Raw genomic sequence first — 17,233 nt, forward strand, 5'->3', positions numbered from 1 at the left:
TCTCAAATCCCTGTTTTGAAAAATCAAGCATTTAAGTTTTTTTCCAATTTTACTCTTTTATATCTTATTTAAATATAGTAAGATGTTAAGTGCTCATTTAAAAACACGTTTTTAATTTTTCCGTTTCTTTTCTTTTATATTAAGTAAATATTAAGTTATTTAAATCTTTTAGCCTGAATAAAATACCGAGTATACGACTTAACCTTAAATTCATTTTTGAAACTACAGATATATGAAATTTAATATGGCTTAGTGTATTTTGCCAGTTTGTAGAGCGTTAAAAACTTTACAAAACTGCATCATTAAGTAAAATTAGCATATTTTCGAGTTAACGTTTTTTACCAGTATACCCACGATATTAAATTACTTAATAATAATAAAAAAAACACATTTTAGATAAATAGTAACCATTATGAACAACATTAGTAATCATAAATATGTTTCATAATATTTTCTATAAAATTGTCATTATGAAATATTGTATATTGAATAACTGTTTGTTGCCAAAAACATGCGTTGATATCAGGCCATAAACTTTATAAATGCCTATATTGCATATCCCATACATGTACATATATTTTTGCAGGGTGAATCCGGTAGTTAATCCAGGACTTTTTTTTAATATGGGTTTTATTTGGTGTTTTTTTTTATTTATTTAGGGAACATATTATATATATTTGTATACAATATTCCCAAGGAGTTTAGGGAAAACTCCATTTATGGTCAAACATAATATGCATAACAATATTTATTTGTAGACATATCAACACTTTAAATTTTGACGATTATATTAAAAAACATAATAAAAATGATCATGCACTGTATATCTACGACATACATATGTATAAAATAACAAGTTATCTAAAAAAAAAAAAACGTCAATTTTTTAATTTAAAGCTAAAAAGTATAAATATATTGTGGGCATAATAAATTTTGTCTAAATCAACCACGGTTCGTACTCAAAATACTGTTAATTTGTGTTTTATATATCTTAAACATTCAAATATTTTATTTTGTTTGGTCAGTAACAGGTCTGTAACGAACCAATTAAAGTTCGCTAACCCGAACCGGGAAAGCTCAATACACAATGGTCTGTACCTACTAAAGCTTTGTACACTATAATGTCCGTACATAGCGCAAAAAGTAGTAAGTTGATGGTATTAACGAACATAATGGTGCGTCAATCATTTTTAATACTTGCTATAAATACATTTGAAAAACAACAAATTTCATCAAATATGTGTATTTATAAATTGTGTCCTGGACCCGTATCGCAATGGGAAATTAACAGAGTTATTTTTAAATTTCCATTAAGAGAAAGAAGAAATATATTTAAAGACATCTTGTGTTAAAAATTTTTTTTTTGAAATGTAAAAAATTGGGGTTTTCACCGTATGCGTTTTGCAGCCCTTTTGCCCACTTCACTTTTCTTCAAGTAAAATGACGAAAAACTCACCACGAGAAGGTGGCTGTAATTTGAGTTCCACCCACACCCAACGTTATTTGAGTGAACCTACCGCAAGTATTACTAAAATGTTTTTCCCTACAATTTTCCATGCCTATGATTTCAGGAGAACGCAGAAAGCTGGCTACGAGCTCACTCAGATTCTCACGGGCTACGGTGGGTTCATGAGCTACCTGCATCACATCAAGCTCTCCGAGATCGACAGCTGCCCATGCGACGATGAAACTCCTCAAGATGTACCTCACCTGTTGATGCATTGCCCCTTTTTTAGCTTTCAAAGACAACAGCTGGAGGCGCGATGCAGAAGCCAGGGTAAAGATCTTTGCGACATCCCATCGGTGATAAGTAATAAAGAATTCACACGAGAGGTATACATGATCAGATATACAAGTCATACATGATAAATATAGTGCAGGCAATTGGTAAAATAAACCAAAGTAGGGAACAAAACGCTGAACACTCTTCTAGTGAAAAGGAATGCCGGTTGACAACTGTCAACAGGCCGGCTTCTCCTGAAGAGTTTTAAGTGGTTTCCTCTCCACACGAGCAAATTCTGAGAAGTACCTGATTCAGTAAAGTTTATAATAACGAGATAATAATAATTAAAAAATATAATACAACATTAAAATTATAAGTTTTTTGAGCAAAAAAATTTTAAAAAATAAAAAAAACTTAAATTAACTAAATAATACCTTTATTTAGTAAAATCATCATCATCAGTTAGTTGGAAAAAGTTGCCATTTGGCAATAAATCCACCAATTTACAATTTAAATTATGTCTAACATGTTAAAATAAAGAAATAAAAAATCACGTATTCCAGAGAACAAAGTTAAATATAATAATATATTTCTAATAAATCCATTACTTTTCTAAAAAATAACGAGTGAGAATACGTTTTTATTCGTGAACAGAATAACAGTAATAACATGTTCAAGAAATATGCTAGCTGTCTTCAGTGCATTCGAATGTTTAATAAGCCTATGTGTGTTAGTGCCTGTCGGTGAATCAAGTAAACATACACATTTTGTTTGTGTTAGTAGGCACACCAGAATATTTTATTTGAAAACGTTCTATCACTCACATGTAAGCAAAGTTCACTAAATATTTGAATGGACTGAAGGAAAACGTTATAATTACCACTTGGAAGGAGCACACGCAGGGCGTCAATACTAAGGCTGGGCACAATAACATTTTGTCTCAAATACAACAATCAAGTTTCTCAAAATCTGTTCGTTGTCACCAAAAGTTTTATGTTTTCATTTCATTAAACCTAAATTCTCAACACAGTTAAATTATTATAGAGTAACCATGACATCACCGTTTAAAAACACTGTTTATCATTTATTAAGGCGTTATATAAGGTCTCCGTACTGAGCATGTATTTAACAGCGTGCGATATTAGAAAAAAATGTCTAAAAAGTTATTTTCTGCGCAAATTTGATAATCAAAAACCGGTTTTCGCCTGCTGCGTACTAGCGAAAACTCACTCAATTGTCTGCCTGTCAAAATATGAATTAATCACTTTGAATAGACGATCACGTGTCTTATATCACTATCTATTATTTTCCCGAGCGGTACCAGCCAGGAGTATTTTCACACGAAGCTCCTGTGATGTTGGATCGTGTCCTGGGAGTTGGGAGAGGTCGGGTAGGAAGAGGAGAAGGATTTGAGGCGTGGAAGTGAGAATTAGAAGCAGGTTTGGTGCTGCTCAGCTGTGGACTGGCCTAATGTGGTGGTAGAAACATATCGATCGAAGTATTTGGTTCCTCGCGTGCATGGAGTTTCTTGTTAAGTCGATAACAGTAATTTAAAACAGGGGTACAAAAATAAATTAAATGTAATTATTTATTTATAACGCACGCGTTTACCATTCATACCACAAGTCAGATATAGTTTAATAACCATGTTTTAGGTGCTGCTGGTTAATTCTCAAAAAGTTTAACATAATTTTTTGTTTTCACTATCAATATTATGTATTGTCGTTTTTCGGTGGTCCCGTGTAGGTTGTACTAGTTTCCGACATTTCGGCTACCATTGCAGAACCCATCTTTTGTGCAAACTGTTGGTTGTGTTAAAAATAATCTGTCATTTTCATGAGATTTATTTACCTTATTTTAATAATATTGTCCTTAAGTCTCCATATTCTTAAAAACGTACATACAGTACTTGATTTATTTCATTTGACTTAATGCAATAAAGAAGTTCAGTGGTTTTTTACATTTTTTATTTGTTAATAGACTATCAAACTGAGCCATTTTTTTTTTATGTATCATATTATCAGCGCTATTATTTTTAAGCTCTGCAATTTTGAAATTACTCCACCTGTGACGTCACAAGTTCCCTATGGTAGGTTCTGCTGATTGGTGAATGATGAACTTCAGTCCCACGGGAAATTGGATACGAAAATGTTTTCTTACGCGCGGTGAAAAATAGAGAATCAAATTGTCCGGCAAAGTTTCTTGAAAATGTACGAAAAATAAAATAAACAACATTTTTACAAAAATGCATTACTTTGATCAACGTCACTTGTTCATTAAATCAACCAATGATAAGAGAGTTGAGAAAGATTTCCGGTTTACGATAAGACGGACCAATCGGCAGAACTGACCGAAGAGAAGCGGAAGAGAACTTGAGACGTCACACGGGGAGTAATTTTAGAAATACAAAACTTTAAAAAATCATAGCGCTGATAATACGGTACATAAAAATTCCAAAATAGCGAGTAAAACACATTTTTACATCCAATTTCCCATATCATTGAACTTCCTCATTCAAAAACTAAACTAAAAAAACCGTGGAGATTTGTTGAAGTCACGTTTATTTTTGTCTTTTTGTATAAAAACTCGCTTTACCTTGTTAATTTCTTAAAGATTTTTTTTTTTTAATAACGTATTATATTTTTAATGTATATAAATATATTTCTTGTAAATTATTATTTATAATAATACGAACAAGTCTATGGGCGTAAATAAATATAAACAGGTTATTGAAAATACAAATATTTATATTTATTATTGTAGATGTACATAGTTGTCGTGTTTTTGTGCTGGTGCGTAAGATAAGTTATAAACAATTTAAGAAAAAAAAATTGAAAAACTGCAAATAAGCATTACTTCGAAAAAAGGAGTGAAATATAATTGTTTATATTGTTTGATGTGAAATGTTATCACCTTTCATCATTCCTCCATATTATTTCCTCATCGCCAACCTTCATACAGTACTCATCTTTTCATTTCTTGTATAATATTTTTTTATTGTGTAACATGTTCTATCATTATATTTGCAAAAAACGTTATATGGATGTATGTAAACAAACTGTATTTTATTATTCATAAAACATCTGTAGTCTTTCCTAATAAAAAACTGAAAATAAATAAATACAATAAAAAAATACCATCACAACGTTTTGGCATCGTACATTCTCTTAATCACTGTGTTTGTATGTTAAATAAATGAAATTGAGCAGTGTAAAGAAATTCCACATTTATTTTTTTGAAATTCTGTTTTAATAATACAAGAAATTTAACACCCCTGTAGCGAGTGAAATAGTTTTATAATACGCAAATATTAATACGTTATACGTACATGAACTTGACGTTTAAAATAAAAAAGGCATCGGTTGAATATTTCATATTATCGGTTAGAAATATCTTACTTTAGGAAATTCTAATATTGTATACAGGCGGAACAAAACTTAGTTAAGGTAAGTTAATACTAATACCTATTTACTAACATTAATTAAAATGTTTGACCATAAAGTCAATGCTTTGAACATAAATAAAAGAACGCGCTACAGCCCGTTGGGGGCCCTGACCTCCTCCAGAATCCGTCTCCATTCCTCCTTGCACCCTGCGGATCTTCCCCAGTTCGTCAGGCCAATTGTTCAAGTGTCACTTTCCACATTATTCAGCCATCTTAATTTTGGTCTGTCCCTGCTTCGTCTGCCTTCCGAGTAATATAAAGAATCTTTTTTGGGGTACAATTATCATTTATTATGTGCACAACCTAACCATTGTAAAATTCTTGTTTTATCAATTGTGAAATGTTGGGTTCGCCATACAGTGGCTCTAATTTATGAACTACGTCTCCCCCACACTCCGTTTTGGTTGACAGCTCCAAATATCTTCCCAAATATTTTTCTTTCAAATGCTAATACCATGTTTTCATCTCTTTTGAAAACCCAGCATTCGGCACCACGTGCATTGACCGGTCTGATGAGAGTTTTTTTAATAATGGTCTTAGTTTTTCTTATTAGCGATTTGGATCCCAGATGTTTACACAAGCCAAATTTACATATTATATCATGATAGCCATCACGATAGTCGTGCTCTTATTTCGATACTTTAATTATTGTTATCATTAGTTATTTCAGTACCTAAATATTGGAAGAAGTTGACATTGTCTATGTGGTATGACCCAACGTCAATTGCCAGCTGTTCATGGATTATTTGTGACTTTTTTTCATATTAAGTCTTAGGTGTATTTATTTTAAGACACATGTCACTTGCAGCCATCTCTAGCTTTAAGAAATCATCTTTTGATCTCGAGTTAGTTCTGGAGATTAAGTCTAGGTAATCTGCTTAGGCTAACATCTGGGTGGTCTTTCTAAAAATAGTTCCTGTTGTTTCTAATTATGCATCTCTTGATGGATGCATTTTACTAGACCAATATTATACAACAGGCATGCGAGTGAATCGCCTTAAACCGCTGTACGTCTGGAAAGGATCTGATTTGCCGTTTTGGACCTTCACCAAGCATTATATTTTAGACATTGTCATCTTTGTAAGTCGTATTAGCTTTTTAGGAATCCCAAATTCAGCTATTACCTCGTACAGCTTCGACCTCTTGATACTGTCATATGCCGCTTTAAAGTCAATAAACATCAAGTGGGTCTCAACGTTATATTCCAGCATTTTTTCTAGTATGATCCTTAATGTAAATATTTGGTCAGATGTTGATCTATCTGGTCTGAATCCACTCTGGTGTTGTCCTGCTATATTTTTTTGAACATGTGTGAAGAAGTCTTCCAAACAGGAATCCAGCAAATACTGTATAAGCAAGCTGCGTCCAGCAGTGTTATGCCTCTGTAGTTATCACAGTTCATGGCATCTCCCTTTTTATGCAGGAAGCATATAACACCGATGTTCCAGTCGTCTGGCAAAGTTTTTTTTATTTTTATATGGGAGTTGCTTTATTATTTACCTTGCTTATAATATACAAGATTTATATTTCAAAAAGTGGATTTTTCAGCAATTAAATCTTAAAATTTATCTAAACTATTGGGATCAGGAGGGATATATTAATGTGGGCTAATCAGGAACTTCTCAGCATTTGCTCACGTGGAGAGGAAACCACTTGAGCCGGCCTGTTGGCAATAGTCAACATTTCCCATGTTTAAATAACTAAATGGGCCTCGTGGTGTAATGGTCGGGCGTTTGCCTATCATGCAAGAGGTCTCGGGTTCGATCCCCGACATGGTTGACATGAACTAATTATTTAAAAAGGTCTTTTTACACTAGAATATTTCATAGTCCCCTGGACTGGTACCTGAAGCGTAATACCGATCATCTCACCTTCATGGAACAAAAATTATCAAGACACACTGCGATTGATGAACTGATGCATTGCCATATGCACCATTATGTGCAGAAAGGTAATGATGATGGGAATATTTTATGTCTACTCTGGATTTAGATTTATCTGTATTTCAGAGTTCTCCGCAAATTATTTTATTTTAATTCGGATAAATTAATGTACTTTTAAGGCATCCTGTATTTACAGGTGAATAAACGCCTCAGTTTATTAGTTTTATTGAATTATGTCACGTGAGTAAATAAATCATACTTTCATAGTTTGAAATGGTTTGTGCTAATCAGCCCGCAATTTTCCATAGGGTACATACAGTAGCGGCGTTAGGTTAGGTTAGAGCACGGTTGGGCTACCGCCCAGGGCGCCAGATATAAAGGGGCGCTGCAGGCGCCCCATTTTATTCTCTCGCCCATCGAGCGAGTCCAACTTACTCGCAAATTTTCTAAATCTAGCGACAAACGTGTTATAGTGGCCCACGATGAGCCTATAACTTCTCCAAAAAAGAAATTTGAAGTTGAATTTTTCTACAGCCTTTTGGACGCTACCTTTATTTCACTCAATGAAAGATTTGAAAAGTTAAATGAGTACTCGAAATTTTGGTATTTTCTGTTCAATATAAAAAAGATTCCTTAAAAACCAGACATGAAATCATTTTTGCCTAATCAGAATGTGGTTTATCCAGTCATTGTTTTGAATTTTATCAAAGATCGTAACTTACAAGAACTGTATCCAAATGTATGGACAGCTTTGCGAATATTGATCACTATACCTACCTGTAACGGTTGCTCGTTGAGAAAGAAGTTTTTCTAAACTTAAACTGATAAAAACTTATCTACGATCGACAATATCTCAATCTTGATTAACAAACTTGGCATCTTTGTCAATCGAAAACGAAATTGCGGAAAACATAACCTTAAATATATAAATAAAAGAGTTCGTTGATAGAAACGCTAGAAAAGTAAAATTTTGTTAGTATTTTTTAAATAAATGGTTATTTCATTATAAACCTTGGCTTTTTTCGTATGGGTTTAAAGGGGTGGACGATAGGAGGCGTCGTAGAAATTCCACCCAGGGCGCTGGTAGTGCTAAAACCGGCCATGGGTAATTCGCTTTAACTCTTTAAAGCACTGTGGCATAAAAAACGTACTACACATTAAATGTATTTTTTGACACTAGTACCGTGGTCGACATTAATGACGATTTTTTTTATTATGATAGAAATAAAAGACGAGCGATACTTTTATCCACAAATTTTTAAAGACCAGTGACCGGTTTCATCGCTTTCGCGGCATCTTCGAGACAGGTGTCTTTATTATAAAATTCAATGTTTTTGAACAAAACAGTAAGAATAGAGAATTTAAAGTTTTATATATATGATGATGATGAATTTTAATTGATTAACAAATTACAACAGGGATGGAGAATACCTTAGAAAGGGAATATGGAAGTCAAGGCATTTACAGGGCTAGTGACCTGTCGTTAGCTGGTTTAAGTGGCCACTTTACACAATGTGTAACATTCACTAGTTTGCTTTGAACATCCATATTTGTTCATTTCTTCCATTTGTTAGAGCTGAAACCTTTATTGTTGCGAAGAGATTCATCTGAATGAATAATTTCACATACCTGAAATCTGAATAGTATCACTCGTATTTTATTTCTATAATAAATTACAATGAACTTTCATGAAAAATTTTCACTTGCAAACTTGAATTATAACATTGATAGTACAATAAAGACATTACATTTTCACTAACACGAGTCACTAGTCTCTGACTGATTTCAAGAGTGGCTTACTTCCTTACTGGCATGGTGGTAGTCTACATACACTCTTACTCGGTTTACACTAAATAATCAAAGAAATAGTAGTAATTTTTATTTTTTATTGAAATAAAAAGCTGTGCCTTAAAGAGTTAAACAATAGTAATTTGTTTTTAAATCTTTCCGACAATTCTTGTATTGTGCGTAAGCCCACTGCCTTTTCATGTCATTAATTATGTATCCATTGTCCGTATTCTTTTATTGGCATTTCATTTGTTTTGATACGAAATATTCAGAACTTTAACTTGTTTTGTTTTGTGAAGAAGTATTTTGTTAGTATTAAAACATATCCCATCGTTTACAATCATATGGTAAAATAACCGGGGGGAAATATAGACCGCGTGGGCGATTTGACGAATTATGTATTATAGATTTGTGAAGTTCGCAATTATAATCGTAGCCGATAATAGCTTGCCCAACGCCGTTACTGATCGCACGTCGTATCTGAGGAGATGAATCTTCTTGGCGGTGCCCACATACAATGAAAAATTGCTTGTTGCCGAACGAGAAAAGCTGCCCCAAGGAGCTCTCTGTAATCTGAAAATCTTGGCATCTTTATGCTGAAAGAAGGATTTTAATGAAAATAATCCAGAAATGCATAATATGAACTTCATTTGATTAAGAACGAGAAGGAAATTCTTCTCTGACTGGGATTGATTGGACACGATCGGTTCACCGAAATGATAATAAAACTTTTTTAAATAATTAAAATTCTTTTCGATATCACCTGATTTGTATATCTAACAGAGCCACGGATAGTAGCAAGAAGATCCATTCGGTATTCATAGAGAGGGAAAGGGATAACACCACAGGTGGTAACATTTTCATATTTTTAAATGTAATTCGATCTAAATTTTATATTTGAAGCACTAACATTGTTTTTATTCATTCCAATAAAATAAATAAAACAACTTTGTTTTTAACCCCGAATTAATAAATAAATTAGTGATCAATAGATAAATTAGTGGTTAAAAACAAAGTGATTTTATTGTAATTAGATCCTTTAAAATATAAATGCATATTTGTTAGATGCATATTAAATTTAAAAGACCTACACATTAACTTATGTAATAAAGCGCTTGAATTGTACTTTTGTACCTGTCGTGTAAAAGCCCTTTGGGCGTATACAATAAATATATTTTTTAAATGTTCTTGTACTGGATTTCCTTTTTTACGATTTTTACCCGAGAGTAGCCATCGAGGAGAAAGCACTCGTCCAAGATTCTGGTTCTACTTAACACACAGAACTGTATTTTTCGTCTGCATTAAAAAAAAGTGATGAATAAGAGCCTCATAAGAGGCTAAGTTTCAAAGGTTATTTGTCATTTTTAAACTTCATAATTCTAAATTATATAAATTTTTAACTCGTTTATTTATTTATTTATTTATTGACACTTTATATACATATACAATAAATATACATATAAGGGCGGGCATATTGCCTTAAGGCAATTTCTTCCTACCTACCCAAACCGTTCAGTTTGAGAAAATTATAAATACATGGACATATTGAATCTTACAATTTTATACAAAAATTAAAAGCAAAGATTAACAAAAATAAATATATGTATAAAAAAAAATAACACTTTACTATGAAGAGAGGAGAGGGGATGGGAAGGAAAGAAGAAGGATAAAGGAACAATTTAAATATTTAGATAGTGACATTTCAATCTCGACTTAAATGTAAATAAAGAAGGGGCGTCTCTAACATTAGTGGGTATATTATTCCACAATCGAGCGGCTACTACTGTGAAAGAGGAGGCAAAAAAATTAGAGCGATGACAGGGTATTAAAAGGGTTCACTCGTTACTAGAACGAAGAGATAGTCCGTGTTGTGAAAGAGGTTGGATGAGCTCTCTCAGATAAACAGGCGAAGTGGGATTATTTAAAATATTGTGAAGAAGTGATAGAATGTGAATGTTTCTTCTATGCCTGATACTGAGCCAGTGTAGTTGCGTGCGATACTCGGTTATGTGGTCAAATTTGCGAAGATTAAAGATAAAACGAATACAAATCTCGAATAACGAAAAAAACTCGTTAACAGTTTATAAAATATATTCCATACCAATATGGCATAAATCGTCCTTGTGAGGATGGATTGCCAATTATTTTTTTTTTATGAGACCAAGCTTAGTATTATATTATTATGATTTCCAATTCTATCAGCTTATCTTTATGACTGTTGAGTTAAATAAAGTTTAAAGTCAAATGCATTTCATACTGAATATAAGATGTAGTGTACTAATTACCGCAAGTTATGCCGCCTATATGGAATTTTTACGTTTAAATTAATGTAGAGATATTAATAAAAAAAACATACTAGATAGATAATTGTTACGTTTTCGTAAAAATGGACAAAAGAGTTCGCACGAAAAAGTAAAATTAAACAACTCTTTTTGCATATTTTGACAAAAACACAGCAACTATTTATTCTTATTATTATTATTCTTGACGGTGGGCAGTACTATACAAGCTCCTGACGTCACTGCGACCTGTAAAGATCTATTGTGACGGATCCCCGTGAATAGTTCTCGCTCTCCAAGCCCAGGTCTTTTGTGACAGGCGAGAGTTCCCATTTTGCTAAATCTCCTCTTCCAAATCCAAATCAGCAAAGTATTAGGCTTTTAGGTAGGGGGCAAGATCTTAACATCCTTAAATTTCACCATTGGTGCCCAAAGAATGAGGCTTCTTTAATGAAGTAAAGCACCACTTTCTCATAGAATAAACAACTATTTAACTTTAAACTTTATTTAAGGCAGTGGCAGTGAGATTATTCGAGTAGTATTTATTGGTTGATTTTTAGTTTAATAGCGAGAAAATAAAGAATTTAAAGTATCTACCTAACTATCCTACAGCAACCGTTGTCACCTCACTCCATTACCAAGGTTTGGCGTATATTTATGGCTTTTAGTATTTTACATTTTATTGTTCTAAATCAGGTACCAGGCGAGAAATTGGGTTGGTCATTTCGTAGTCTAGTATCGCATGTCGCAATATTTGAACTCCACCCAACCCTAAAAACATAATTGAAAATAATCCAATCTGGGGCGCACAAAGTACTGCTACACAGTTCTCATTTTTGTGGTGTTCCTTAGATAATTTCTACAATTCGCACATCCGATAAAAAAGAATCATAAATCAAAAGAGCAGAATTTCCAGCTAGCTTAAACCCGTGTATTTTTCATCGAGTTTTTTTTTTGTTTTTCTTTTCACACTTTTAAGCAATACCGATGTGTCATATATATTTAGATTTGTCTAAAAACATGCTGTTACATTTAAGGAAGAAAAACTCGATTTTCACAAAGAAAACTGTTCAAATATGACACTGTTTGTGAACGGCGCCGGCGGCATTCAAATAAGTGTTTGTGTGTTACACAGCCATCAAACAGTCAAATTGTGAAGTTAGAATTGTCGTTTTTTTAGCATACCGTCGGTGTAGCGCAAGAAGTCATTAAGTAATAAATTCTTGATTCTATGCCTTAAATCTGTAATATTTATAAAAAATTGAAAGATATTAACTATTATTTCATAGATTAATTAATATGTAAATAAGCATTATTTGCACAAAAAAGTATTTTTTAACATTTTATTTATGATTAGAAAATAAAAATAAAAACATTTCAATGACTTCTGGCAAAATTCAAAATTTATTTGTGGAAACACAATAAATACTTCACGAAATTGTAAGAATAGCAGCAATACAAAAGAAATCCTTATTCAGCAAAAGTAAAATATCAAAAGTTTTTATTTACTGTAAGAAAATACAAAACAAAAACACATACAAAGGCTTCTAGCTACATAAATACTTGACACAGTAATAGTTATAAGCAAACATAAACAAAAAGAGGACATTTCTGAATAAACAATAACTATAACTAATTCTTACGGTATATAAATTTTAAACATAGAATCAGTCGTGAATTTTTAAATTACGATTTTTTACTAAAAACATTAAATTTGTTAAAACTTAATGATAGAAGAAAAATTATAGACCTTTTCAATTTATTCAAAATTGTAAATTCAATATGGGATTGCCCTGAACTCTCTCATTTCTCATCAACTTCAGGGCGCCTAGAAGAATGGCTAGACAGGTGCCACCGTTTTGTAGCAACAATTCACGGACAGTGTATACTTGTAATGCCGTATTAAATTAATTTCATGAACTCGGCAATAGTTATTCCCACGTATCTGATATATTTAGTGTAGGGTATTGTTCCTATAGAACAAACCTTTTGAACTTTTTCAAAGATGGTAAATGTTAATTATATTTATTTATTCATGCATTTTATAATATATTTAAATACAGTTTTTTGTTCACTTTGCCTAGCTGTGTGAAACGGTACTTAAAATTTTCTTGTTGTTTTACTGTAGAATGTTTTATTATTTAAACTTTCTACTGAATATGCTGTATAATTTTTAGGTTAATTTTTTTAATAAAAATGTTGTAAAATTTTTAGTTATTTTTTTTTTATAAATCTTGGGTATAAGGAAATTCGTGTTTAAAAAATATATACATATATATATTAAGCCAAAAATGTTAATATTATAAATGTTTGTAAAAGGCAGATTTTCCGTTTATGTTGATAAAATAAAATAAAATAAATAAATAAATAATTACAGTAACCAGGGCTGGCATTCCGAACACAATTATAGCGCGTTTTTGCGTACTAAATACACGCTATAGTGGGCTGCAAATGCGTTCGTAATACCAGCTCTGATGATTTGTATTTTTTTAAATAACATTTTATAAAATTTATGTCTTTTTTCATACGCAAAACATTCGTTTCATGGCAAAAAACGTATTGACGACTTCATGCTCTCATAGTTTTCATAAAAAATAACCCATAATGCCTTCGAACTCGGTTTTACCCAAAATGTTACTTAATGACTTCTTGCGCTACACCGACGAAACGTGAGTTTTATTCAATATTATTTTCTGAATACTTCACTTAAATCAGATTTTTTAAAGTTACGACTCTATTTTATCGGATGTGCGAACTACTTTATTTTAAAACCGGACATTATTTCAGTTGTTGCGTGATAGATTTTTGCAAAATTTCGCGTAACTCACTGGAAAATTATGGAAAACGACGCGCTGGTTTTTCCGCGATCGATTCTTTGTGTTTTTGTAATTAAGCGTCGTTTTTTGATCGATCCCGGTAGAAAGAGGATGACACGACGATAGCGTCATTACATTTGTGCTTTCTATTGTGTGAACGTCAAACTGTAGTTACGTTGGAATTTTAGAACTTTCAAGGGCGGCTAGAACGAAATTCTTTTATATACTAAGAATAATGTTATTTTGTACATAATTCTATACTCATAATCATCAAATCTTTGTCCGTGCCATCAGATCTACAGGGCACTGCATTGGTCAAGTAAATGCATCGTATCTCGACCAATCTCACGCTTAAAGTGCCAATTCAAGGACAATGAAATATTACAGAGTAAAATAAACCAATGTCTCCGTGAGTCACATCTTGCTGGAGGGTGGAGTTTCTATTAAATACTGCGAACGCCCAGTTGTATTCCGCCAGCAACACTACTGACTGGTCCTACTCGTTAGCGTCCACGTCGCGAACCCTGGGCAATGGGATCACACTCATAACGGTGTAATCAAGCAGATAACGAGAGGATAAAAGGCGAGTTTATGGCGCCTCCAAATTAGGACAAATCAGCTATTGAAAGGTAAGCCCAACTCACTCTTTGATGCGCCTGAACTACTGAGCTCAATAAAATTAAATATCCCAACTAGAAACTTCAGACGAAACTTACTCTTTCATATCGATAACCATAGAACTAACTATGGTTTTCATTTCCCTATGCCCAGAATTCTTAGGTCTGCCAACAAACATACCAGTCTTAAATTCTTTGATAACAAGTTGTCTTCTTTCATACGATCACTGAATCAAATTCAATCATAAACACCTCTCTCCCGCTTCCACTCCCACCAATTCTAGTATATACCATTGTGTCTTCCTTCTTTCTTTTATAATCATTATCTTTGTATACATATGTCTTTAAAAATGCCCATTGGGCGTATATATAAATACATAAATAAACCACGAGAGCGCTGATATTTTTTTTTTTTTAAAGCAGTTGTTCCCTTTATAGAGAAAAGATTACTTACAGAGTTGCAAACATAAACTTAAAACCGTTTTTTTTGTTACAAAGTGGCCCAAAAACACAAATTGCGCAGTTCAAGAAAGTGAAGTAATTATTCCCTTTATGAGGAAATATTACTGCGCTGCAAATATAAACTTTAAAGCGTTTTGCTTTTTAGAAAGTCGCCCGAAACGCAAATTGCGCGGTTAAAGAAAATTAAGCTATGGTTCCCTATAAAGGGAAATATAAATAGGAAATATTGCTCCCCTGCAATAATAAACTTTTAAGCGTTTTGTTTGTTACAAACTTGCTTAAAACACAAATCGCGTAGTTAAAGAAAATTAAGTAATTATTCCCCTTATAAGGAAATATTACTGCACTGCAAATTTACAATTTTAATCGTTTTATTTGTTACAAAGCTGCCTAAAACGCAAATAGCGCAGTTCAAGAAAATAAAGTAATTATTAAAAATATTTTTCTTTAACGCCTTGTTGTACATAAAGATAGTTCCTTAGTCATTACACAATATTTAAAAAAAATAAATCAATTAATGAGACAATAAATTTACAAAAAAGATGATTTCACTTACATAACTAAAACACAAATACAAAGAAAACGTCACTATTATATAGTACAAAATATTAATGCGTATAAGTGATAAGGCATAATTTGCATACTCCAGCAGCCAAATACATGAGTCCACAAATCTGATCATAAAAAGATCGAAAAACTTATAGTTAATATTAAAAATGAAACGAACTATAAATGTTGGTTGTAAAACAAACCTAATTTAAATTATTATGCACGGAAATTAATATATTGAAAAAAACGCACTTTTGCACCACGGAAATAAAAAAAAACATTTACAGATCGTATGCCATGTAAATGATTAAATAAGCTTCTACACTCTGAGCGATTCATTTCTGTTTTGATATGAATTTTTTCTTCATCTCTATTGAGATATCGGTCTCCAAAATATTCTTGAGAGATAAATTAAAAACTTTGTTTTTTGAACCACTTTATTTATTGACATAACCGACTAGTTTCGGCAACAACACGTACCCCTCTTCAGGGTTATTTAATAACTTTATTATTGAATAACCGGTGGTGTCAATAAGTAAAGTGGTTCATAAAACAAAGTTATTTTATTTATCTATTAAAAACAAAACAATGATCCACAAAGTTAGTGCTACGAATATCCAAAATATCTAAAAATATTCATTTTTAAAGTCATAATTAGAAATAAACCGTCTGGGTCAACAATCACTATTAATATGGTTTGTATCCAACATTTCATTAAGATTTATGTGTTCAATGCTCTACTTTTTCATATAAAAATCCATAATAAAATCTCGTGTAGGCAGTATTTCATTCTTCTCTATTTCCCTTTGATATGACGATGGAAGTTATTAAGAATTTTCCATGTATGTAATTGTTAAGTGAATTTATTGACCTCTCACGAATATTATTTGTCAAGTATTGAGGTTAAGCAAGCGGACATTATTTTCAATAGTTGTGTGACCTAAATAAAACAATTTTGACATAATTTATATCGGGATCTGTCAATCAAAATAAAATAAAACCACGGCTATCCATTATAATTACCGATGATTAATCGAAGCTTAGCTAAATACTCGTGGTTAGATGGAAAGTTTATTTTTCATTGTGTCCAGGTAGATGAATACAGTTCTGTATGTGAAATGGGGCTAGTGTTCTGGACTCGATGGCTGCTCTCAAGTAAAAGTACTGAATTAGAAAATCGAATGGAAATAAGTCCACCAGTGGTTGACGCGTTCGTCTACCATTATTAAGGTACTCGATTCGATTCCTGCCAAGGTGGACGGGAAATATGGATTTTATCATCATCACCATTACATATCCGGTATTGCATTGGTACACCAATCGCTGCATATCTTGATAATTTTTAGAATTCATGAACATTTTTTTGTGAGAATACATAATTGTTGATAAATCCACCTGGTCCATGTAGGAGTATTTTTTATTTGAAATTTATTTATTAACTCATACAGATTATAACATTCATTTTACAAAAATAATATAGGATCAAAGCACCAATGAATGGCCGTTAAACTATAAAAAACACATGAATTTTTTAAAGTACTTTTACTTTTTTATTGAAATACGAGTATAACAATAAATTATAATTTATATTACTCTAAAAAAAAGCAGAATCACCAGTAAATGACCACTACTACCCCAGTAAAAATAATCCTCAGATTTAGTTACATCATA

At 32.2% G+C, this 17,233-nt stretch overlaps 1 protein-coding gene across 2 annotated transcripts in view; it reads right to left on the minus strand.

Annotated features, from left to right (window-relative positions):
• LOC148270956 (uncharacterized) overlaps positions 1–17,233 on the minus strand; it is a 39,300-nt gene that overhangs the window by 11,801 nt on the left and 10,266 nt on the right. Inside the window, exon 1 of one of the 2 annotated variants that reach the window (XM_088242003.1) lies at positions 2,604–3,187. The exons of the other annotated variant lie outside the window; for it this stretch is intronic. Coding sequence (XP_088098129.1) covers positions 2,604–2,657 — 54 coding nt within the window. The 5' untranslated portion in view covers positions 2,658–3,187. Of the gene's footprint in view, positions 1–2,603; positions 3,188–17,233 lie in introns of those variants that run through there. 2 annotated transcript variants of the gene reach the window in all.

The sequence above is a fragment of the Micrasema longulum genome, unplaced genomic scaffold, assembly GCF_059751315.1.
Source record: "Micrasema longulum isolate JH-2025_06_02 unplaced genomic scaffold, ASM5975131v1 h1tg003229l, whole genome shotgun sequence".
Classification (NCBI taxonomy): Eukaryota; Metazoa; Arthropoda; class Insecta; order Trichoptera; family Brachycentridae; genus Micrasema; species Micrasema longulum.